Here is a 27,526-nt window from a genome sequence, read left to right on the forward strand (position 1 = left end):
AATATTTATTTTCAGTCCAAGAAGTGGTACCTCATCCAGTGCAAGCACCCCGTCCACTAAGAAGCTGGATGGCGAGAAGCCAACTACGCCAATTTCGAAGTCTGTAACACCTACTAGTGGTGGCAGTGGTAGTAGTGCAGCGGGTAGCAGTGGGCTTAAGCCAGTGGTGAAACCACCCACGCTAGCTCAGTACCCACATTACTTGGCCGGTGCTGCACCTCACGATCTCCAGGCTGGTGCTTACGGAGCTCTTCATAATAATTTGCCACCTGCACTGAACAGCTATCCTCGTCCTCCTCTGGTCAGTTACGATCCTCACTCGCAGATGCGGACGCCCTTGGGTCCTGGTTTAGGTGGCATCCCTGGTGGCAAGCCGTAAGTAATGTGTGAGATTTTCCCTATCCATAACCAAAATAGTATTTACTACACATTGGATTATGACTCACTTTTACCATACCATAGCATCCTCTCCAAAACGGGTGCCAAACCTTTTTTGTAAGGGGGCCACTACTGTGGTCATGAATTGGTCAATGGGCTGCATGCTTATATTTATATTAATTTTATATTGGATACATACAAATCGTTATGCAATTTAATAAAAATTATGACCATAAACTAAATGGAACAAATTAAATCTATTGAATGTGAATTTTTTATTTATTATTATTATTATTATTATTATTATTATTATTATTATTATTATTATTATTATTATTATTATTGTTATTATTATTATTATTATTATTATTATTGTTGTTGTTGTTGTTGCTAGAGCTGTTGATTAATTAAAAATTTTGATCAGTTAACAAAATGCCTTTAATTGATTAATCCAATTTTGATCAGATAAGTTTGAAGAACACACCTTTTAAAAAATATTTAAAATTTTAATTCTATTGGTGGCATGCAAGTAATAAAATATTGAAAAAGCAGTTAACACATTGTTGTCCATGCGCGCGCTACTCCATTCTTTCCTGTGGACCGGCAACAGAAGCACACCTAGCATGAGAAGTAGGATGAAATATAAATACATGTAACTTTTAAATGACATGAAATAAATTATTGAAACTTGGTGAGAGCACTTCCCAGTGATTCTAGTACTTGTTTTTAGTGTGTTATTGCACGAAGCAGCTGCCCTTGTGCAAAGGAACTTGGCAAGCCAAGCAGATGTACCTTGTGTCCTACCTCCGGGATTTTTGCAGAATTACTGGCCGTGTAAGTGAGGCCTGTAAAACCTGTAAATGTTTCTAGGACTCTGTTTTCATCCTTATTTGTCCATCCATCAACCTCACTGTCACTACTATCACTGGCATCTTCACTCGTATTATTGTCGCCGTCAACAGACTCATCTGAACCGAATGTCGCACTTCCACTTCCACGCGTATATTTTGATGTTGACAGACACACGTCTTTACAATTACTAATACTTACACTTTTGCAATCACTAGGGACATCAGATAAACTATCAGCATGCAATTCTCCAAATATTTCATCATCATTCAAGCCGTTTTTGCTACGGCGCACCATGCTGACACCAGACAATACACTCGGTCATGCGGTACTGAGTATTATGAAGCCACACTTCCTGTGCCGAAAGCATTGTCAAGGAAAGAATATATCTATCTAAATTCTGATCAACAAAGACTTTAGTTTGTAAACAACACACAATATTTTGATTAATACACAGCGGAGAGGATAAAATCGCACAAGAATGAAGCAGTGTGAGAAAACGTTAATTTACGTATCCGGTCGCCCGCTCACCAGTACGAAACTACATTAATTAACGTAGCCCATCATTAATGTGTTAAGTTAATATTTATGATTTAATGGTACAAAAGCTTGAAACTGTGAAGTTGACAGTTGCTTACAGTCACACCTCTTTGCTCCAGGACTTCAGGCATGTCAGTACATTGATATGTTCAGAACTAAGGGCCACCCTTCTCTTAGTAACAATATTTTCAGCATCACTGAACACACTCTTAGAGGGAACTGAAGTAGCTGGAGTGCAAAGCAATTTTTTGCTGTGTGTGTGTGTGTGTGTGTGTGCAAGATGTGGAAATTGGACTGAATGAATTTTCCACCATTGCAAAGGGTCTGCAAAGTCATCTTCTAGTTCCATCAACGACTTGTAGATTGCAATCTCCATCATAAGTGGTGCCAAACTCGAAACCAAAATGGCATGACCAGAATCCTGTTCGTCTTCCTCGGTTTTAAAATTTGGTTTCCTCTTCTTGGCTGTATGGTTTTACTGGAACTTGTACTGCATCCATGTCTCTCTCCGAAATTCTTTTCCACACAGATTCCCAGTCCTTTTTCATACTGCATCCATGTCTATCTCTGAAATTCTTTTCCACACAAATTCCCAGTTCTTTTTCATACTGCATCCATGTCTATCTCTGAAATTCTTTTCCACACAGATTCCCAGTTCTTTTTCAATACATCTAGGATATTTAACTGTAGGATCGAGAACAGTAGCTTCCTGGTATGTCTTCAAATTACACCAATCGTTTGTCCTAGCCATTAAGTCTTCTACAAGAGTTCTTTTAAATAATCTAGCTGATGTACCTAGAATTGACATTGGAACAACGTAAGGAAAATTTCAAGGATGTTTCTGTAGGCAGTACAACACTACCCACCACATTTTCTACTACAAAGGAGATTTGATATTTCTGAACATGGCTTAAGAGACAATAATTTTTTCTGTCGTCTGCCGTTCAGTTCTTGCTGGATGTCAGATATTGGAAGATTAGGTCGACAGGACATCTATAATACCCCTTTTAGCTTTCATAAGGCTCTTGAATGTGAAATATGTGTTATTCCATCGAGTAACTGTGTCTTGTTTTAATTTATATGCATCTTTGTTCTTTATATTTTTTTATCAAGCTGATTTTCTAGATAAGGGCTGTGTTTAAAATGTCCCATTGAAAGTAATGTTTTGATAGCAGCATCCTTGATAGCTTTATTTAAATTTAATTGTAGAGTGGGCTGCACACCAAAAATTTTGAATTGTGAATAGTTTGTGTAATCCTGTTCTGTGACTATAACTTGGTGAGAAGCATTTGTTGTGTTATCTGTGATATAGTTTGTCTGGCATAATCAATTCTCTTCTTTACAGTGCTTACTCATTTCACGTGAGTGCCGACGGGCAGATGCAGCCTGTGCCATTTCCACCAGATGCTCTCATAGGTCCTGGCATTCCAAGGCATGCTCGCCAGATCAACACATTGAGTCATGGTGAAGTGGTATGTGCCGTCACCATCAGTAATCCTACAAAATATGTATACACTGGAGGCAAAGGCTGTGTTAAAGTGTGGGATATCAGCCAGCCTGGTTCCAAGAGTCCTGTCTCACAACTAGATTGTTTGGTATGTTTTGATTTGCACATTTTTTATTGGCTGAGATATATTTTAGTCCTAGGAATTTCACTTCTAAATACAGAAATAAGTACATACACTTCCTTGGATATTTTATGCTGTGTTTAATTTGTGATATCTGAAGCCATCTCTTTTCAGTTTCAACTCACAAGGGAATTAGCACAAGTTGCGATCGCAATTGCAAAAAAGTTTTGGTTTGCAAGTAATAGTTTTACATGTACATTACAAACATGTGCACAATATTTGCCATTGACAATTACACTGCACTTTACAATTGTGCACATGTTCAGTCACAGAGTTCAAAAAATAGATTGTTGGTAGCTCTTGGCAGAAGATTAGGAGGATGAACATGTCCACAGAGTATGAAGTGCCAGAAACAGAGTTGCTTATCACAGTAGGAACACTTTATGAATGCCTGCATTAAGCAGTCTGCCAAGTCACACTACTTTTGAACATCAAAAATACATTCGGGCAGTGTTTTAAACCTCTCTGATCTGAAGTCATCATATCTAGCTACAGTCCAGGAGTACCGAACAAAGTCTATAAAGACTTGAGAACAGAACTGATTGTGTAGAATACACATCAGCACTGAAATTGAATCCCTCGACGATGGTGTGAACTGATAGTTGTTAAGGCTACTGTGATCTTCAATCCACTTCAGCACCACCTTGAACTGTCAAAAGAATAGCACAAGTGGCTGAATGTAAGGTGTGCATCCAGAAGGGATGGTCTTGACTGTGTACACCATTTTTTGAGGTCTGATAGCATTGATACGAGTTCTGTCACAATATGTCCCGAGCGAATCGACCAGAAATAGACTCCTTCGCTGAACGTATCCACAAAGGCACACACGAGATGCTGTCAGTTGGTACAGAATTATTTCTTCACATCTATTTACAAATTCTGTCATTTGGTACAGAATTATTTATTCACATCTATTTACAAATTAATACACACATAACCTTAATCACAGTACCACAAATAAAACACTTCACTCCAAAAACATCAACAAAGCCGTCATTTAAAAAAACAACTGCCTGGCATTCCAATATGGAGACTGCAACTATTGCATGTCAACACGAGATAAATATTCTTGCTACACCATAACTCTACTGAACAGTATATCTTGAAAGAATTGTGTCAGGATTTGTTTCGTGATTAGGCTGGACTTCGAGGCAACTTGAATCAGATTTTGCGGTTTCGGCATGTGTTACACTACTCACATTCCAAACTGACCTATAGGTTCCTGGTAAATTACCAGCATCTTTGGAAACGTGTATCCACTTGCCGACGTAACCGGTTGGATGGTGTAAAAATGAGTTGTTGCATGATCACTCCATATCGAATTTCTTGCCAACTTCTCTCCCTTGAAATACAGAGTTTGCGATGAGTGGAAGTTCTTTCCATATACCACTTTGATCGGTATTACAAATCTGTATACGTTCCATGGTGTTCATTAAGGACATAACCTCATTGTGAAAATCGTTACATCTTTCATTCACGTCACCATCTTTATTCCAGGTTTTAGTGGTTACACATTTTGTTATTGTTTGTGAGCCAAGAGGGTGTCTCTATTTAACCTTTGCAACTCATCCATGGATAGATCCAGTGAATCGAGCCAGTCCTTTTTCTAACCCCCAAGTACGAATATCCCTGTCATGAACATCAGCGCCTAGAACAGTTCTTACAAACCTGAATTTTTCAGCTACATATTCGTCAAGCACGTGAAGCTTTGAGCACTGGCCTTTCTCCACCACGTGACGTAAATATTGTAGATTTTGTATGTCTTGCACCATACGGTACCGTTTCTGCACTGTATTGAAGCTTAATCTTTTAGTTTTCCCAGAATCCTGGAATGCAGTTATCTCCTATGCCTTTTCAAAAGATGTATCATCCCACTTCTTCCTGTTAAGTGGGCTTGGCAGATAAGCAGATGATTGGCTTCCATCACTTCTTAACAACTCTTCTTCACTGTCAGGTTCTGGATCATTCATAACTTTTTTTCACAATTAGGCAACTAGAGAAATGAATTTCATTTTATGGGTCCATATTGAACTTTGATTAAACCAAATAAAATAATAAGTGAGTTATTCCACCTTTTCAATACAAATTAAATATTGTTTATTAAATAAACATTTAATGGGACTAGTTTCGACCTATCTAAAGGTCATCTTCAGCCATATCACGTGTAGAACAAAGTATTTGAAACACAGTTTGTTTTAAAGATGGTCTTAAAACATATAATTTTGACACTATTAAAAATTGTTTATAGAATTTCCTGAAAACATATTTGTTGTAAGAAATTAGTTCACTTAGCTGTAGGAATATACGAGAAGAAGAAGTCTTAAAATATTCTTTGCAGTGATAAGAGCTAAGTCCTTTGGTACCATCTTGGCTCACGAACAATAACACCACAACAACCGTATGCCTATTTCCACATCTCATCAAGACTGTGAATCTTGAATTGTATCTGCATTCTTGAATACTACGAAGAATATTTTAAGACTTCTTCTTGTATATTCCTACAGCTAAGTGAACTAATTTCTTACAACAAATGTGTTTTCAGGAAATTCTATAAACAAATTTTCATAGTCTCTTCTCTCTTCTTCATCCATTCCCTTTTCCAGATTCTCTCTGGGTAGGGTAGTATACCGAAGCCCTCCACCTTACTCGATCTTTCCACCATTCCTCTTCTATTACTTTATTGCTATTGACTCCTCTATTTGCAATACAGTCCACAACAGAGCTCCTCCATCTCATTTTAGTGTCATTCATAGTGTCAAACTTATATGTTTTAAGACCATCTTTAAAACAGTTGTGTTTCAGATACTTTGTTCTACACGTGATATGGCTGAAGATGACCTTTAAATAGGTCGAAACTAGTCCCATTAAATGTTATTTAATAAACAATATTTAATTTGTATTGAAAAGGTGGAATAACTTGCTTATTATTTTATTTGGTACAATCAGACATGTCTTCTTCTGCGTATTCATATTCCTCAATATACGGTAGTCTATTGTATTTTTGTGATGCATATTATTACCATTCATTGCCACTGTTTCATCTATCACATTGATTATGAATGCAGCTGCATTTCTCTCCATTACTGTCATTTCTGTGGATCTTCTTTGGTGTTTGTAATGGCTAACAATCATGCTCACTATATTTGCAGGATTCATTATCACACAATTACGTTGACAGTGAAAGTAACGTGACTCGCTATGAAATTGGTAACACCACAACCGGACGGATTAACTGCCGAGGTTGATGCAACACAGACAGGGGTCACTATTATACTGGTTTCCTGGCTCTTATGCGTTATGTCTGTCTTGTTCCCCTAGATGTCATATCGGACATTTCGTCAGGTGACCTTCAGTACGACACAGCATGTGTCGACCATAAGCATAAGCATACACTGCAAATAACTGCATTAGCTAGAGAAAAAAATATTTACGGTGACTAAGGTTACTAGAGTCACAATATAATGTTAGGTATGGTCCATTGTGAGCGGAATATAGAAACTTCATAGCTTACAGTGTAATTGGCGATGTCACTTAGTTTATACATTTTAATAATCAGCACTTCAAACATATTCATACAAACCACAACTCAACTACAATTGCGATCGCAGCTTGCGCTAACTCCCTTGTCAGTTAATTTATAACTGTTAGGTTCTTCAGTCTGCTGAAACTAATCTATATATATAAAATAAGAGTTTTGTCTGTACATTGCTCAGAATTTGAAAATAATGGTATTTCTGTATCGGTCATGTCCATAGTAACAAGAAAAGGCACTTTTTACTTTTCCGTAATTTCTGTCTGTCTGTCTGTATGTATGTATGTATGTATGTATGTACACACATCACGAGAAAACGGTTGAAGAGAATTTAATGAAAATCGGTATGTGAAGTCGGGGGGTGAGCCTCTACCATCTAGGCTATAAATCATTTTGCTCAGGCCTAATATTGAATTCTCAACTATTTATGTTATTAGTGGTCTAATGAAAATCGGTATGTGAAGTCGGGGAATGAGCCTCTACAATCTAGGCTATAAATCATTTTACACGCTGAGTGAATGGTAGTTTAGGGGAAGGCCTAAAATTGAATTCTCAACTATTTATGTTATTAGTGGTCGTATTTTAAAGAAAATGGGTATGCAAAGTTGGGGAATAAGTTGCTACAGTCTAGGCTATCAATTATTGTATTCACACTGAGAAAAATGGTAGTTTAGGGGAAGGCCTAAAATTTAATTCTCAAATATTGTTGTTATTAGTAGTCCTATATTGATGAAAATCGGTATGCAAAGTCAGGAAATAAGTTGCTATAGTCAAGGCTTAAATTATTTTATTCACGCTGAGTGAAATGGTAGTTTAGGGGAAGGCCTAAAATGTAATTCTGAAATATTTGTTATTAGAGGTGTACTCGATGAATGCTACATAACTAAGGTTATATAGTATCAAATTTCCTATTATTCATGTCTTATACATTGTTACCGTACTGGCTATGATCACAAAGATATTCATGAATTTGGATTTTTGTTACTAAGTCCATATCAGCGCTGAGTAACGAGAAAATGGGTAAACAGCATTTAATGAAAATTGGTATGTAAAGTCGGAGAATAAGAAACTACAATTTATGGTTTACAAATCACAGAGTTGAAAGAAAACTAAATGTGAAGGCCTACAATATAGCAAGCTCATAACATTGATCAACAATTACAAGATATTAGAATCATTCCGTATTGACGGTTTTCACTTTACAATGATGTATTGAATAGGAGGATACTTTCATTTTTCGCCATTGTAAAGTTGATCAACAATAACATTACATTGACCATTGTTTGTCGTTATGTGCTTTGTGTCTTCTGTTGCCCCTCACCTCCGGTAGATAGGATTACTGCTGCGTACAGAGTATTTTTATTTGATTTACGTTACACCAACATAGATAGGTTTTATGGTGACGATGGGATAGGAAAGGGCTAGGAGTGTCTTAGGCCTTAATTAAGGTACAGGCCCAGCATTTGACTGGTGTGAAAGTGGGAAACTACGGAATACCATCTTCAGCGCTGCCGACAATGGGGTTCGAATCCACTATCTCTCGGATGCAAGCTCACAGCTGTGCACCGCTAACCACATGGTCAACTCGCCCAGTCGGACAGAGTGTAACAGCCTGTCTGAATATTGATGGGAAGTAGCTGGGGAGTTAGATAACTTTCTTCTTTAGCATGCCATTCCCCTGGTTTATAAATTTTCTGATACAACTGGTACGTAACACACTGGATCATCATAGCATTCGGGCTATTCAATCCCTACTCTGAGGCACTGATTGGAATGAACAGTGTGCATATTTAGCGGAATAATGGCAGATGAGTGTTCATGGCAATCTGCGGCCTGGTCATCCCAGCTCTGGAACTTGGCATCGCAATCTAACCGCAGCTCTGTTCGTTAAAAGTGATAAAACGTGCGGCTTTCCATTTGATCGAGTATTTTATATGATAGCATTCATACTACATTCATACTTACGTTTTTGTAATGACCTATGTTGATTTCAGGTTAGGAAAACCACAAAGTCAGTCTTTCTGAGAATCCCGTTGCGAAGCACGGGTACATCAGCTAGTTTTGAATGAAATTTATAAACTACCTGAAAAAGAAGACATACGGTAACAGAATTATTATTTTAATGAAGTTGTTTCTCTTTCATGTATAATTCTGTTATAAATGAACTGTGTTTAATTGCCACTTGTTCGGTTTTGAAAATAAATTTGCATGAGGAAGGAGTGTTATATTTATAAGAGTATAATGCAATTAAAAGTGTTCAAACTTTTATAAAAAAGCTAGGTCCACTTCGTGTCATAGTTACTGTGAGGGTGGATCAAATATAAATGGGAATTTTTAAAAAATTTATTGCATCAACCAAAAAAAATACACATATAGAGATCACTTTTCTACATAGTGTTCTGCCTTCGATACACAATTTCTCCATTGGATTTGTGAGTTTTTGATACTGTGCTGATAGAAAGAAGAGGGGCGTGTGTGGAGTCAGTTGCACACGAACTCTTCTACACTTGCATCATCATCGAACCGCTGTCCTCCTAGGTCTTGTTTGAGTGGTCCAAACAAATAATAGTCACAGGGCAATAAATCTGGACTGTACAGAGGGCTTTCCGGAGGTGACCAGTGAATCTCCTCCAGTTTTTCCCGCGTTAAACCAGAGCGTGCAGCCTTGTATTGTCATGGAGAAGAATGACGTTTCTGATTGGTTGGTGGCAGCGCTTGTTTTGATACGCAGCTTTTGCTTCATCCAAAAGGTGACAGTAATAGGCTGTATTAATTGTCCTTTGTTCATGAAGAAAATCCACCAGCGAAATGCCCACGGAGTCCCAAAAAATGGTTGCAAGCACCTTTCCAGCAGATTGGTGTGTTTATTTACATCATAAAAATTACTGCAACGGAAACAGCTTCTCATTTGACCTAGACTATAGAGGCAAATATGAGGTGGGGCAGATTAAAGCCCAGCAAATGTCTCATTCGACTAATACTTTCTGCATGCATGAGGTAGAGCTGAGGAATTATCCTCGACCCGAGCCAGTGTGTTGCGTGAAGGCAGTAATTGACTGACATCATGTCTCCGCCTGAAATAAGAATAAAATGCATGATATTTGTGATCTTGACAGGCTTATTGCAAAAGAACAACACAAGTTAAAGAATTTACATAGAGAGACTGTGAATATTACACAGAAATAGGTCATCAGTGATATCAGAGTTGATACGTGATAAGAAAGCAGGCAGGTTAATAAATTCATCAGAATGTCGACTGATGACTGGAATATGTTGGTGAAAGCTATTCCAGTACAAATGAGATGTTACGTTTTCTTGCAACTGAAGATTCTTGTCTATAGTACCTGTTTTCATAACTGAGCCTTATTCTGATTTTGACACAAACATTGTACATTTCTAATTAGTTATAGTGGAACTGTTGTTTAACACATTGAACACCGTGCCCAAGTGTTGCTTGGATTCTCTTATTTACAGCCATATACAGAGCCCGAGCAGCGCTCAGCCTTTGATTTCTTAGTGATATCATCATATGCTAGAAATATTTCTGTGTTTCTTCTGTTAAAGATAATCGACCCCTTACACTGCCAGTCAGGTGGCCACGATCATTAAGGTGTCAAGTCTTCATGGTCTATTAGAGTCCCGGAAAAAAAGTCACCATTTTTTATTTTTATTCTTTTATTATATCTTCGATGTAGTATGATACGTGGGTAAGAGAGGTGATTGTATACAATTTCTAATCTCTAGATGGTATGCCAAAAGCCTGGGTTCAATTCCAAACCTCTCCACAGTGTTCGTATGGATTGAGGGCATATTACGCTGTTGATAGTAATTCATCTGTCAGATGGAGACATTAAGCCTTGCGCAGACCCCTTGGTATCATTCAATAGGAGTAGGCTATGTGCCGACACTGGGTTGACCCTGTCCCTACATCATCATCACCCCCACCACCACCACATACCCAGATGTGCAGGTCACCCATGGGAATCATCTAGAAAGACCTGCAGCAGGCTGCTCCAGATGCCACACAATGTCACATCACAGTCCTTCATACTGCTGTCAGATGGGACCAGTGTCCATTCTTGGATAGACTACATTCACTTGTTTTGAAGGGCAGAAAGAGTTCTTTTTCTCGCTTGCTTCTACAATGGTGTTGTAGTGTCTTGATTCTCTGAACAACATTATGATAGAAACCCTGATCTCAACACTGGAATGATATTTTTATTTGAGACATATGAAAAGGGGCAAATACATTTATCACGTCTTTCCATTTTTTTATTTACTTAAAATCATGTACCGAGCAAGAGGGTCGCTTGCAAGCAGAAGATGGTGAGATTGAATCCCTTTGTCAGCAGCCCTGAAGATGGTTTTCCGTGGTTTTCCATTTTCACATTGGGCAAATTAAGGCCACAGTTGCTACCTTCCCAATCCTAGTCCTTTCCCATCTGTGCATCGTCAAAATCCTTTGGTGTATTAGTGCAATGTTAAAACCACTAGCAAAAAACAAAACAAAAAAAATCACCACAAAATACTTTCCATTATGAAAGGAAGTGAATTTCTCGTAGAACAACCATTCTATATTTTGCTTTCGTGGTGACTAGGTCTTTTCTGCTCTGATGGCGGGTGGCCTACATGCTGTCAGGGGAAGCAGGCAATCCAGCACAATGCAAGAGGCCATTAAGGGAAAGAGACAGAGCCCACTACTACAGCGTTGCCAGGAGTGCCTGCGCGCGTTAAAATTGTGTTCAAATCCACATAACTGTGAAATACAGAGCTTCGTATGTTATAGTTCGAGTATTGCCTGTGGATGAGTTTTATTATATCTTCGATGTAGTATGATACGAGTTAATTAATAATGCATATAACAAGTGCATTGGCAACAGACCGAAAAACAATTCATTCAAAAGTACAGAGTTACAAAACACATTTTCTTACTTTCTTATTATCTTACTTTACCTTGCCTTGTTCCAGCTGAAGTATCCGTGTTACAGCACTCCGACGCTCGTCATTGCAACCAGAGCTGTTACCGGAAATATCCCCATCAGTCGAGTCCTCACTGTGGCCGTGGTCGTCCAATATCACGTCTCTTTTGTAATCGTCCTCTTGAAATTTTTCAGCATGTGACACACAAGCCTTCCACTCCTGTTCAGTTATTTTATCCAGCTCCTTTTCCATTAAAGATTGGACGTCAGCTAGTTTGGATGTTTTGTTCCTTTTCCCTATAGCAGTTTTAACATTTCCCCAAATCAGCTCTATGGGGTTATATATGACACTGATAGGGTGGCAGGCAAACAACAGTATGACCCTTTCTCTCAGCAAGTGTATCAATTTCATACATTTTCACAAGAGACAACAGACTCTGGTGTTATTGCTGTCATGAGGAATATTCCTAGCAGATAACCATGATATAATATCAGCTTTTCATGTGTTTGTTGTAGGGATTCGTTCTAATTGTACTGAATGGTACATGTCCATTATATCTTTGATGTTGCTTTCTTCAAGAGCGTCTAAAATCTTCAAAAGCCACTCATAAAAATCCATAGCATTCATATCAGTGTGGTAGTCATCACTGGTCGATTTCACCTTTGGCCTGAAAACCAATTTACATTCCTGTAGAAAGCCAGTGTGACTGGAACCTACGTGACAAACAATAATTTGTCCACCTTTCCCCACAGGAACTTTTAAACCTCCTATACCCTCTTTATCTTGCCAGATTTTCATTGGAGCGTAATTCTGATTAATGTAAGTCTCGTCTAAGTGAAATATACGGGGTGAAGGGTCCTTATTCCTCAGAAGATGCATTTTTCTCAAAACTTTACCCTGGCTGTTACTATATCGATTCTCTCCATTAAAAATCTTCTCCCATCATTTTTTAAAATACATAATAATATAATTTCGTGTGGCTATTTCTAGCCGAGTGCAGCCCTTGTAAGGCAGACCCTCCGATGAGGGTGGGCGGCATCTGCCATTTGTAGGTAACTGCGTGTTATTGTGGTAGAGGATAGTGTTATGTATGGTGTGTGAGTTGCAGGGATGTTGGGGACATACAAACACCCAGCCCCCGGGCCATTGGAATTAACCAATGGAGGTTAAAATCCCCGACCCGGCCGGGAATCGAACCCGGGACCCTCTGAACCGAAGGCCAGTACGCTGACGATTCAGCCAACGAGTCGGACTTTAAATACATGAACCCCATAGACTTAAGTATCCTCCACAATGAAGTAACTCCCCATTTAAATTTTATTTTTCTTTCTAAATCTCCACGTAATTTGTACAGTGTTGGGTATTCACCCTTTATGTAATAACTGAGGAGAGTTCTTCTTATTACATCTTTACCGAGCTCGATAGCTGCAGTCGCTTAAGTGCGGCCAGTATCCAGTATTTGGGAGATAGTAGGTTTGAACCCCACTGTCGGCAGCCCTGAAGATGGTTTTCCGTGGTTTCCCATTTTCACACCAGGCAAATGCTGGGACTGTACCTTAATTAAGGCCACAGCCGCTTCCTTCCCACTCCCAGCTCTTCCCTGTCCCATCGTCGCCATAAGACCTATCTGTGTCGGTGCGACGTAAAGCAACGAGCTTATTACATCTTTATGGAATCCGTCGATTGCCTTTGTTATACAGTTTGATTTGATTGAAATGAGATGGAACCAAATGACTGGGTACTGTCTTTACCTTCCTTTACTATATGCTGTACGGTTTGCATACTAACTTGACAAGCTTCCGACACTCTCCGCTACACTTTATACACACTCATTAAAGGTTTATTATTTTCTGCTTCCTTTTGAAAATATTCATGAACATTGCTGATCATTTTTCTACCCTGGCTCCTTATCTCCCTCCTCTTTGCCATTATAAGATATATAGTGCAGTTATTACATACAACAACAACAACATAGGGCAATGCAAATGGGAACAATAGAATAGAAACAAACTAATGTCACATCACATGCCACGAACATGCTAATTGAAGAATGCAGTAAAGGACACAGCAAGAATTACTCATAAAACAAGAATAATCTTAAAACAAACTCGTCAAACAAACTCTTTGTAATATGCACACACACACAGTAAGACTACTCAGCAACACAGCAGTTCGTAGAGCGAAGTGAGCACGGCAAACTCCCCGGGCGACTAAGTAGTTCTCAGCGCCACCGCTAGGTGATCTTTTGTCTGATTGGGCAGTGACATAGTGCCCGCACCCCACTTCCCGCTCGCCATCAGAGCAGAAAAGACCTATAACATGAACTGAATTCACATCTTCAGAGTGCCTGATGCTTGTGAGGCAAGTAGATTTTAGATTTTGAGCCCTTTATGTGGGCAGATCTGTGTTATACATTGAAAACCTTAACAAATTTTACCTTGCAGTACTGCAGTCAGAGCAAGGATCCACTATTGTGTGCATTACTCCTGTTCCCTTAATTGTTTGTTCTACTAGAAGTGGTTAGCCTTGAAATTGAGAATTTAAATGTTTTTATAACAAGAGTATTTATTTTCAGCAACGGGACAATTATATCCGATCTGTGAAGTTGTTGCCAGATGGTAGAACACTCATTGTTGGTGGTGAAGCAAGTAACTTGAGCATTTGGGATCTGGCCTCTCCCACACCTCGTATCAAGGCAGAACTGACATCGAGTGCTCCAGCTTGTTACGCCCTAGCTATCAGTCCGGATTCAAAGGTGAGATTGCAGTTGCCTTGATATATAATCTTTCTTTTGGAATAAGCAGCAAACTAGGAAGCTGTGCAACACATTATTATAAAGAACTACTGTATTACAGTTTCTACATTCTAATTCCATCAGATAGAAAACATATTTTGTTAACATATGATGACATTTTGTAGCACAGACAAATTCAGATTTGTGTAACTGTACTAACTTTTTCAAGATGGGTAAGGATCGATGACACATTTAGCGATCACTCTGTGTTCTTATTACCCTTTGACTGGTGATGCAATGTCATACTTTTTTTTTTAGCATTCTACTCTACTATGTATACATCTTTTGCATTCTTGCTTAGGTAAGTCACTGCCTGTTTGATAATGATAGAACACTCATTGTTACTGGTGAAGCAAGTAACGTGAGCGTTTGGGATCTGGCCTCTCCCACACCTCGTATCAAGGCACAACTGACAAAGGTGAGATTACAGTTGCCTTGATATATAATCTTTCTTTTGGAATAAGCAGTAAACTTACTAGCACCAGACAAGGGACCTGAAATATCCATATTTTGAATTCTAATAATAATAATGTTTTTGGCTTTACGTCCAACGAACTACTTTTTCGGTTTTCTGAGACGCCAAGGTGCCAGAATTTAGTCCCGCGGTTCTTTTACGTGCCAGTAAATCTACCGACATGAGGCTGACGTATTCGAGCACCTTCAAATACCACTGGACTCAGCCAGGATCAAACCTGCAAAGTTGGGGTCAGAAGACCAGCACCTCAACAGTCTGAACCACTCAGCCCAGCATTTTAATTTTTAATTTTAAATTCTAAAATTCTAGTGTTAATTCTGATAGCTGTCATCATGTTGTCATTTCTCCCCCATTCCAAGTGCAACAAGTATGGTTCTTCTGTGTTTTAATCATATCTCCTACACTCATCATTCATCTCTGTATTCTAGATCAGGTCCTGTTGCCTTTTGCTGCTCTGAACCAAGTCCAGGATGTTATTTCCTAGTTTTCTCTTCATACTTTACATAAATATGATGCTAGTTGCTTTACGTCGCACCGACACAGATAGGTCTTATGGCGACGATGGGACGGGAAAGTGCTAGGAGTTGGAAGGAAGCGGCCGTGGCCTTAATTAAGGTACAGCCCCAGCATTTGCCTGGTGTGAAAATGGGAAACCATGGAAAACCATTTTCAGGGCTGCCGACAGTGGGGTTCGAACCTACTATCTCCCGAATACTGGATACTGGCCGCACTTAAGCGACTGCAAATATCGAGCTCGGTGTATAAATATGATGATGATGATGCTTGTTGTTTAAAGGGGCCTAACATCGAGATCATCGGCCCCTAATGGTACGAATGGAATGACAACAAAAAGTTCAAAAAATCCACTGACCAAAATGTCATGAAAAATGAATGGATGGACAAGAACCCAAAAAAACAAAAACAAACAAGAAACAAACAAAAAAGCAGTTGATCCGACTCAAAAAAGTCATAAATAATAGTATAACTGACCAAGGGACCACTTATAAAGCACAGTCCTTAATCGAAGATGCTTGATGTCTAAAGGGGTCCAAAATCCAGGTCTAAGGCCCCTCAGAATGGTACATGTCACGAGTAAAGTAGAACCATGGTATTTGTCATGTTGGGGTACTAATCAAAAGTAGCAAAGACTTACAGTGTTTCACACAAGATGGTACTACTCACAAGTATTGTACTTCTTATAGGTAACGCAAACCTATGGTGTTTCTCACACAATGGCGCCACACATAGCCAACGCAAACCGATGAGTTTCCTCACCTAGGTGTAATAACCACAGGGACTCGTACTATCCCGTGGTGTTCCTCACATAGTGGGTACTAATCACAGGCAACGCAGATCCACGGTGTCGCTCATATAGTGGTACAACTCACAGGCAACGCCCAGACCCGCGGTGTTTGTCACATGGGTACGACGCTTGGGTACTGGAAACCCACAGGAGAACCCCCTCTTGCTGCTACTAATCACAAACCTATTTTGTACCTAATATAGTGGTACTACTCGCAAGTACCTCCTCTGCGAACCATGTGACCTTGCCGCGGTGGGGAGGCTTGCGTGTCCCAATGATGCAGATAGCCGAGCCGCAGGTGCAACCATATCGGATGGGTATCTGTTGAGAGACCAGACTAACGAATGGTTCATTGAAAGGGGGGTAGCAGCCTTTCGGTAGTTGCAAGGGCGGCAGTCTAAATGATTGACTGATACGGCCTTGTAATAATACTCAACATGGCTTAGCTGTGTTGATACTGCTACACGGCTGAAAGCAATGGGAAACTACAGCCGTAACTACCTCCCGAGGACATGCAGCTCTCTCTGTATGAATGATGTACTGATGATGGCTTCCTCCCGGGTAAAATATTCTGGAGGTAAACTAGTCCCCCATTCGGATCTCCGGGTGGGGACTACACGAGAGGGGGCGATCATCAGGAAGATGGATACTGACATTCTGCGAGTCGGAGCGTGGAATGTTAGAAGTTTGAATTGTTGTGATAGGTTAGAGAATCTGAAAAGGGAGATGGATAGGCTAAAGTTAGATGTAGTTGGTATAAATGAAGTACGTTGGCAGGAAGAACAAGATTTTTGGTCAGGCGACTACCGAATTATCAATACAAAATCAAACAGGGGAAATGCAGGAGTTGGTTTAATAATGAATAAGAAAATAGGGCAGCGGGTAAGCTACTACAACCAGCATAGTGAAAGAATTATTGTCGTCAAGATAGACACCAAACCAATGCCCACCACAATAGTGCAGGGCTATATGCCTACTAGTTCAGCGGATGATGAAGAAATCGAAAGAATATATAAGGAGATAGAAGATTTAATACAATATGTAAAAGGTGACGAGAATCTAATTGTGATGGGAGACTGGAATGCAGTGGTAGGCCAAGGAAGAGAAGGTAGCACAGTAGGAGAATTTGGATTGGGACAAAGGAACGAAAGAGGAAGTCGGCTGGTTGAATTCTGCACTGATCATAATTTAGTCCTTGCCAATACTTGGTTCAAACACCACAAACGACGGCAGTATACGTGGACGAGACCTGGAGACACTGGAAGGTATCAAACAGACTTCATTATGATTAGGCAGAGATTCAGAAACCAGGTGTTGGATTGCAAAACTTTCCCAGGAGCAGACGTGGACTCTGACCACAACTTGTTGATCATGAAATGCCATCTGAAGTTGAAGAAATTGAAGAAAGGAAAGAATGCAAAAAGATGGGATCTAGACAAGTTGAAAGAAAAGAGTGTGAGGGATTGTTTCAAGGAACATGTTGCACAAGGACTAAATGAAAAGGCTGAAGGAAACACTATAGAGGAAGAGTAGAGTGTCCAGAAAAATGAAGTCAGTAGGGCTGCTGAAGAAATGTTAGGAAGGAAGAAAAGATCAACTAAGAATCAGTGGATAACTCAAGAGATACTAGACCTGATTGATGAACGATGAAAATACAAGAATGCTAGAAATGAAGAGGGCAGAAAAGAATACAGGCGATTAAAGAATCAAGTGAATAGAAAGTGCAAGGTAGCTAAGGAAGAATGACTGAAGGAGAAGTGCAAGGATGTCGAAGGCTGTATGGTCCTGGGAAAGGCAGATGCTGCATACAGGAAAATCAAGGAAACCTTTGGAGAAAGGAAATCTAGGTGTATGAATATTAAGAGCTCAGATGGAAAGCCACTTCTAGGGAAAGAAGACAAAGAAGAAAGATGGCAGGAGCATATCCAACAGTTGTATCAAGGTGAAGATGTTGATAATTTGGTTCTGGAACATGAAGAGGCTGTTGACGCTGATGAAATGGGAGACCCAATTTTGAGGTCAGAGTTTGACAGAGGTGTGAGTGACCTAAATAGGAACAAGGCACCTGGAATTGATGACATTCCCTCTGAATTATTGACTGCCTTAGGAGAAACCAGCATGGCAAGGTTATTTCATTTAGTGTGCAAGATGTATGAAACAGGAGAAGTCCCATCCAATTTTCGGCAGAATGTTGTTATACCTATTCCCAAGACAGCCAGTGCTGACAGGTGTGAAAACTACCGCACCATTAGTTTAGTATCTCATGCCTGCAAAATTTTAACACGTATTATTTACAGAAGAATGGAAAAACAAGTTGAAGCTGAGTTGGGAGAAGATCAGTTTGCCTTCAGAAAAAATGTAGGAACACATGAAGCAATCCTGACTTTACGTCTGATCTTAGAGGATCGAATCAAGAAGGACAAGCCCATGTACATGGCATTCGTAGATCTAGAAAAGGCATTCAGTAATGTTGATTGGACCAAGCTATTTATGATTCTGAAGATGATAGGGATCAGATACCGAGAACGAAGAATTATCTACAATCTGTATAAAAATCAGTCAGCAGTGATAAGAATCGAGGGCTTTGAAAAAGAAGCAGCAATCCAGAAAGGAGAGAGGCAAGGCTGCATTTTGTCCCTTCTCGTTTTCAATGTTTACTTAGAACAGGCAGTAAAGGAAATCAAAGAGGAATTTGGAAAGGGAATTACAGTCCAAGGAGAGGAAATCAAAACCTTGAGATTTGCCAATGATATTGTTATTTTATCTGAGACTGCAGAAGATCTCGAAGTTGCTGAATGGTATGGACGAAGTCTTGGGTAAGGAGTACAAGATGAAAATAAATAAGTCCAAAACAAAAGTAATGGAGTGCAGTCGAATGAAGGCAGGTGATGTAGGAAATGAAGTCTTAAAGGAAGTAGATGAATATTGCTACTTGGGTAGTAAAATAACTAACGATGGCAGAAGTAAGGAGGACATAAAATGCAGACTAGCACAAGCAAGGAAGAGCTTTCTTAAGAAAAGAAATTTGCTCACTTCAAACATTGATATCGGAATTAGAAAGATGTTTTTCAAGACTTTCGTGTGGAGCGTGGCATTGTATGGAAGTGAATCATGGACGATAACTAGCTCGGAAAGAAAGACAATAGAAGCTTTTGAAATGTGGTGTTACAGAAGAATGCTGAAGGTGAGATGGATAGATCGAATCATGAATGAAGATATACTGAATCGAATTGGTGAGAGAAGATCGATTTGGCTAAGAAGAGATAGAATGATACGACACATCTTTAGACACCCAGGACTTGTTCAGTTGGATTTTGAAGGAAGTGTAGGTGGTAAGAACGGTAGGGGTAGACCAAGGTATGAATATGACAAGCAGATTAGAGCAGATGTAGGATGCAATAGTTACGTAGAAATGAAAAGGTTAGCACAGGATAGCTGCATCAAATCAGTCTATGGACTGATGACTCAAACACTCACTCGTAAGTACAGGCAACCCATGGTGTTCCCCACGTGACGGTACAAATCAAAAGTAGTTTCATGGTTCTAATTCAAACATCCCTTGGTCGCCCTTTTTAGTAGCCTCTCACAACTGGCAGGGGATACCGTGGGTGTATTTTTCGTCTGCGTCCCCCACCCACAGGGGGTAAAGAGAGGGAAAAAGAAGAAGAAAGAAGGGATCCATCACTTCGAAAAATGAAGTAACGGACGAATAAAGGCAAGGGCTACGAAGGGCGTGAAAATTAAAGACTCCCTAGGCCTCGAATGCTCTAATACCGTCGGGGTCGGAAAAGAACAAGAGTTGACCAAGGTAGGTCAGACAGGATAGACGTAAGTGAGGAGTCTGGCACAAGTAAGTGGAAGCAATGCCAAGACTCAGCTAAGGGCCCCGTGGTCACCAATCCACACTCCCAAGTTGAAAGCCCCTTGGGCCCCTGATAGTCGCCTCTTACAACAGGCAGGGGATACCGCGGGTGTATTCTACATGAGTGTCCCCCACCCGCAGGGGGTAATGTGTTTGGTCTGCGAGAGGTATTTTATTTCCTTCTAGTCTGCCGGCAAGCCGGTTAGGACCCCCCTATCCGCCACCTGGGACGCGCCACGAGGGAGTATCGCCTCTCCCCTGCTACGCCAGCGTAGTAGGTTCATGGTTTACATAAATACCAGCTGGAATAGTTGGAGGACTGAACTGTGAACAATTTACTCATTTTAAGACACTGCTTGGATTTGGTGTTCTTTTTAATTTTTTTTTTTTTTTTTTCAAGTTGCTTTACGTCGCACCGACACAGACAGATCTTATGGCGATGATGGGGCAGGAAGAAGCTGGTGTGAAAGCTGGTGCCTGGTGTGAAAATGGGAAACCATGGAAAACCATTTTCAGGGCTGCCGACAGTGGGGTTCGAATCCCGAATCCACTACCTCCTGAATACTGGACACTGACCGCAATTAAGCGACTGCAGCTATTGAGCTCGGTTTTTATGTTTCTTCATATGTATATACAGCTCATATGGTCTTTATCCCAAATTAATAAAAATCATCAATCTAACTTTAACCAACGCAAATTCCAAGGCAAAGTTCAGGGGAGAAGTGTCAAAAGCTTTTATAATAAAGCTTGCGTCAGAGAAGGTGGCAGATTATCTCCGCTGCTATTCAGTATGGCTCTCGATTACATCATAAAACGCTGGCTAAAGGAAAACCCACCTACAATCAAAATTGGAGCAAAACCCTCAATAAGAACAAACTGCCTGGGAATTGTGGACGATTTAGCTCTCTTAGCCCTTGACTTGGAATAAATTTGTGGCCAGATCACCTGTCTCCAAAAAATCACTCTAAAAATAGTATTTCAGATATCTTTGAGAAAACTGAGGTCATGTCAGTGAATCACCTGAGCATAAGTAAAGTCTCCATAAATTATCAAAAAATTAATGTAGTTCTACAATTTAAATATCTTGGAGAAATCATCACTTACAACTTAAATGAGAAAAAAAATGGTGAAGTGGAAGTAACAAAATGAACAAAAGCCCAATTTCTAACCTAATGAACATATAATAAGAAACACCTGTCAATAGACACTAAGATCCAACACTAAAATAATTTAACTCTCCTGAAAGCCACTTACACCTGTGAAACCCTATTCCGAAGTAGAAACAAAAGAACTGATCAGCTCCTCAAAACTGAAAGAAGAATCATCAGAACCTGAACTTGCATATATAAAAAATACCAGACCGAAGGAGCCTGGAGCTTCCTAAAGAAACTGTTGAGAGATAGAGGCTGTCACCAGCACAATGAAGCAGAAAAGAATCTCTTATTTCTTTCACATCTTGCGACTGCCAGAAAACCAGATTTCACGACAACTAGTGATGAGAAATCTTGAAAAGAAGACAGGAGAATAACGGATCCATGAAAGTCAGCAAGATCTCAAAGCAGTTAGACTCGATAAGCAGATGCAGAGAATAAAAATAAAATTAACACCCTTCGTAAGACTCATAAATTTTCAGCACAATTTTTAAATTTTTTTTATACGTGTGGTCTCCGAAGAGGCCGGGTGCAGGTCCTTCGAGTTGACACCGTATAGGCGACCTGCGCGTCTATGAGAATGGGGTCCTACCTGTGATGAATGCTAATGCTGAAGACGGCACACACACCCAGCCCCTGAGCCATTGGAATTAACCAATTAAGGTTAAAATCCCCGACCCAGCCCGAAATCAAACCCGGACTTCAGCAGAAATGACACATAGAAGGGCTATAGCGATTTAAGACAAATTGAGGAAATTATGATTGGAACGAATGAAAAAGTACTGGGCAGATCACAAGAACCAAACAGTACAACCTTCAAAGAGAAAGTGAACGTGGAATGACTAAAGTGGTTTAATGTTGCCAATAAAGTTAATAATAATAATAATTTTATTATTTTTTTAATTTAATAGTAATCAGTAGGGCTTGGATTTGTGACCTAAAAACTCTTAAAATATGCATGCATTTATGTCCTAAAGTATGCATGCATTTATGTCCTAAAAATACCAAAATATGACCTAAAACCCAGAAATTATGACCTAAGAATAAAACCGTTAAACACAAATTTTATTTACTTTTAACAGTTAGTTACAGATGAAATAATTTTCATACCTCTCTTAGCCTTAATTTTCAGTAGAGTTACTCTGGACGACAAGATGCCATTTCAGATGGTCAAACTTGATGGATCCTTAGTTGTCAATAAGTAGAGCCTTGTATGTGGAGAAACTTCCTTCTGCTATGCATGACATAACAGGGGCATACTTGAAAAAGTGAAATTATTAGGGGAAAGTTCCAGTTCGTTGTAGATGAATTTCACTTCTTTTCCGCAAAGAATGTCAGCAAATTTACACAGTGTTGTATATCCAGGATATCATTCAAGCATACTTCATAATTTTTCCCTCACCTTGTCAGCTACTTCACCCTAAGCTTTTGATAACTCACTCTCAATCTCTTTCACATTGCTTAGTGCATCACAACACAATTGCATGTCAGCAGTTTCAAGACGAGTGATAGATTTTGATATCGCAGAGAAATTTGAAATTACGTAGGCCAAGTTTCTTCACATGGTGGATGAAAACAACTCTTGTACATTTTTTATTGCAGATGAATCACTTTTGTCAAAGTCACTGAAGATCTTCTTAGTCTCACTATAGTTTGTGCAAAAGTAGTTTACAGCACCAAACCAGGTTCCCCAACGTGTTAAAACAGGCTGAGGGGGTACGGGTATTGATGGTGCCTCTTCTTTAAATTTCTGAATATGAAGTGGAGCCTTAACAAGAATCTTCTTGGTGTTAGCAATGAATTTATCCACCTCAGGGTAGTTCCCTTGGATCTCTTCAGCTACTCTGTGTAGGGCATGGCAAGACACGTTACATGCACCATTTTTGGATACAAAATTTTAAGACCTTTCACTGCTTTTACCATGTATGGAGCAGTGTCCATTACGAAGATGAGCACATTCTCTCATTGTACTTTACCTAGCTACAACAGATTCATTGCAGTGTCCAAAACAGCAGCAATGGAGGAGTTGTCCACCTTATCCAATACCTCACACGTCAACAGAAATGTTTCTCTAGGCAGGTCATTTTTAAGGGTGCTTTCAATAATATTTGCCACATATCTACCGTCTACGTCGGTGATTTCATCTATGGACACCCATATTTTGTTACTGCCCACATTATTTTTTATTTTGTTCATTGTATCATCGTAACAGGAAGTCAGATAGTTCTTTCTGAATGTGGACTCGGAGCAGATGGGAGAAGTCCTGTACTTCTCTAAGAACTTTCGAAACTAGGTACTTCTACTTTATATAGAATGTTTGATGAAACCATCATTTCACAGAGATCCTTAGAAAACTGAGAAGATGCACTGCCGAATATAAAGAAGCTGTTGCGTGGTTTCTCAAACAGCAATTGTTGCCTGTTTTTCGCTGCTAATTCCCTTTTTACACACCTTTTGTGTTTAACAGTATTGCAGTGTAAGCTTTGGGAAGGCATTCTTTATGATTACATTAGACATGTTTGTGAAATTAATAACTGGTTCGATAGAAGGCAGTTCGGTTTTAGGAAAGGTTATTCCACTGAAGCTCAACTTGTAGGATTCCAGCAAGATATAGCAGATATCTTGGATTCAGGAGGTCAAATGGACTGCATCGCGATTGACCTGTCTAAAGCATTTCATAGGGTGGATCATGGGAGACCACTGGCAAAAATGAGTGCAATTGGACTAGACAAAAGAGTGACTGAATGGGTTTCTATATTTCTAGAAAATAGATCTCAGAGAATTAGAGTAGGTGAAGCTTTATCTGACCCTGTAATAATTAAGAGGGGAATTCCTCAAGGCAGTATTATCGGACCTTTATGTTTTCTTAAATATACAGTATAAATGATATGAGTAAAGGAGTGGAATAAGATGTAAGGCTTTTTGCGGATGATTTTATTCTCTATAGAGTAATAAGTTACAAGATTGTTAGCAATTGCAACGTGACCTCGAAAATGTTGTAAGATGGACAGCAGGCAATTGTATGTTAATAAACGGGGTTAAAAGTCGGGTTGTGATTTTCACAAATAGGAAAATTCCTCTCAGTTTTAATTACTGCGTTGATGGGGTGAAAGTTCCTTTTAGGGATCATTGTAAGTATCTAGGTGTTAATATAAGGAAAGATCTTCACTAGGGTAATCACATAAATGGGATAGTAAATAAAGGGTACAGATCTCTGCACATGGTTATGAGGGTGTTTAGGGGTTGTAGTAAGGATGTAAAGGAGAGGGCATATAAGTCTCTGGTAAGACCCCAACTAGAGTATGGTTCCAGTGTATGGGACCCTCACCAGGATTACCTGATTCAAGAACTGGAAAAAATCCAAAGAAAAGCAGCTCGATTTGTTCTGGGTGATTTCCGACAAAAGAGTAGCGTTACAAAAATGTTGCAAAGTTTGGGCTAGAGAGAATTGAGAGAAAGAAGGAGAGCTGCTCGACTAAGTGGTATGTCGATCAAAAATTAGATGTATGGCTTTTCCGGCGTTTGCTCTATTAACCAGCATTTCGTCTTAGGTCTGGCACTAGAACTTTCTAGTGTTGACACTAGAACTTTCTAGTGTTCAGTGTCAGACCTAAGATGAAACGCTGGTTAATGGAGCAAACGCCTGAAAAGCCATACATCTAATTTTTGACCTGATTTTTGATATGCTCTATTGGTGGAAAAATATCTAATTCCCTCCATGGGAACTTAGAATTTCCATTAAGTGGTATGTTCCGAGCTGTCAGCGGAGAGATGGCGTGGAATGACATTAGTAGACGAATAAGTTTGAGCAGCGTTTATAAAAGTAGGAAAGATCACAATATGAAAATAATGTTGGAATTCAAGAGGACAAACTGGGGCAAATATTCATTTATAGGAAGGGGAGTTAGGGATTGGAATAACTTACCAAGGGAGATGTTCAATGAATTTCCAATTTCTTTGATATCATTTAGGAAAAGGCTAGGAAAACAACAGATAGGGAATCTGTCACCTGGGCTACTGCCCTAAATGCAGATATTGATTGATTGATTGATTGATTGATTGATTTTCACCTCGCACAGTTTACAAAATAAAATATATCAATCAGTACTAAAATATTTTTTACTGATATCTATAACAAAACTTCGTGACCTTGTACTAGCAGAGTAGGTACTTTACTTTAGGTATCTTGAAACTATCCTGAACTACTCATGTATGGTGAAATGTTAAACACTACATAAATGTGATTAAGAGTATGCTCTTATTCGATAATTTGGCCAAAATATGACCTAACACTAAAGTATGGCTAAATATAAATTTATATGACCAATATAAACTGGTGTTTCTTGTTCACACACGTTCGAAACGTGCTTAAATTGACTTAATAATGGAAAATTAAGTCAGGATAAAAATACAACATGTCATAAAAATCTGAGGCCTAGTAAGCAGATACAGATGCAAAGTACTCTGTTTTACGTTGACTGTGTAGCAATATAAAATATTAACAGTAAAAAAACAAACAGTGAAATTTAACAAAGAAGGGACTTAATCTATCCCTATTGATCTGCATTTAGGGCAGTCACCCAGGTGGCAGATTTCCTATATGTTGTTTCCCTAACCTTTTTTAAAATGATTTCAAAGAAATTGGAAATTTAATGATCTTCTCCCTTGGTAAGTTATATTAAAAAATTCATTAAAAATGAAATAACAGATAAAAGAAATAACAGTTCTTTCAAGGAAGATACACGTGTACTGTAGATGTTTACTCAGGTCCAAGATACTGAAACATGACAGAATTTGCTTGGTACTATACTGTCTCAGCTCGAAATTAAGGGCTTTCACAATGAATGCATTGAATAAGAATACGTGGCTAATTTTACTGATATTTATGGGGCCATCTGAAGATCAGACAGGGGAGCAGAAATGAATGATAGGAAGAAAAGTTCAGAAGTACTGTATATATTTAAGAATGTTTTGTCATGAATTTCATTAAATTTGAACTAAAGTCCAAAAGACCTCATGGCACAGGATTTGACTTGGTCTATATGAAGAGAAAAATTTAATTTTCTATCACAAATTATTCCAAGATCTTTGACCTGAGTAACAGCCTTCAGTAGAGTGCTGTTTATTTCATACCTGTGTGTAAGCAGACGTTCATTTAGGCAGATAGACATTTTAACACATTTTTCAGCATTAATTTTCAGTTTCCATCTATTTACCCAGTCCTAGCACAAGTCTAATTTTGAATGCTATCACTGGAGTTCACCATGTTTTTGTAAACTTTTAGATCATCTGCATATATCTATATAGCTCTGTGAGGTTATCTACAAAAAAGAGAAAACAGTAGAGATGATGAAATGTTATGAAGCTCATAAGGAAATATTAATGCAAAGAATGACTTACAATGGCAGATGCAATAAACACACATATTGTACTGTAGAATGTTAAAGAATGAATGGACAAACAGCATTCTTTTCTGTAGGGAGAAGGCAAGACCAGTGTGGGTATGAGTACGAGGGAGTATGAAACAGTCCTGGTCAAAGCAGGAAGTGCCCCAGTTCATTGTTCTTCCTGTATGTGTTCCTTGCTCAGCTTAACATTGTTATCTGAATTATGTGTATGATTATTATCTGTTATAGGTGTGCTTCAGCTGCTGTTCTGATGGAAACATTGCTGTATGGGATCTACACAATCAGACATTAGTACGCCAGTTTCAGGGTCATACAGATGGTGCTTCGTGTATTGATATATCTGCAGATGGTACAAAACTGTGGACTGGTGGTCTTGATAACACTGTTCGATCCTGGGACCTTCGTGAGGGTCGACAGTTGCAACAGCATGATTTCACATCTCAGATATTCTCTCTTGGTTATTGTCCGACGGGTGAATGGCTGGCTGTTGGTATGGAGAACTCTAATGTTGAGGTATGTATTACTTTACAAATTATTCTGAAATTAAAGATTGATCTTTAGTGTACTTTTGTGTCGACAGTTAAGTTTGGATTTTAGATACAAGTTAGTACTCTTAGGAGAGGAGGATGAAAAATTTAGATTGGAAAGATAATATATTATACAGTATATGAGAGAGAAAAACGAAA

General features: G+C 39.1%; 1 protein-coding gene and 1 pseudogene across 2 annotated transcripts in view; one reads left to right on the plus strand and one right to left on the minus strand.

Moving 5' to 3' along the window:
- LOC136858439 (transducin-like enhancer protein 4) overlaps positions 1-27,526 on the plus strand; it is a 660,561-nt gene that overhangs the window by 616,758 nt on the left and 16,277 nt on the right. For both annotated transcript variants that reach the window (XM_067137982.2, XM_067137983.2), the window contains 4 exons: positions 16-375; positions 3,113-3,362; positions 14,423-14,602; positions 27,069-27,353. In XM_067137982.2, coding sequence (XP_066994083.1) covers positions 16-375; positions 3,113-3,362; positions 14,423-14,602; positions 27,069-27,353 — 1,075 coding nt within the window. The remainder of the gene's footprint in view (positions 1-15; positions 376-3,112; positions 3,363-14,422; positions 14,603-27,068; positions 27,354-27,526) is intronic.
- LOC136858851 (uncharacterized) lies at positions 22,554-26,587 on the minus strand (annotated as a pseudogene).

Source organism: Anabrus simplex, chromosome 1, assembly GCF_040414725.1.
Source record: "Anabrus simplex isolate iqAnaSimp1 chromosome 1, ASM4041472v1, whole genome shotgun sequence".
NCBI lineage: Eukaryota > Metazoa > Arthropoda > Insecta > Orthoptera > Tettigoniidae > Anabrus > Anabrus simplex.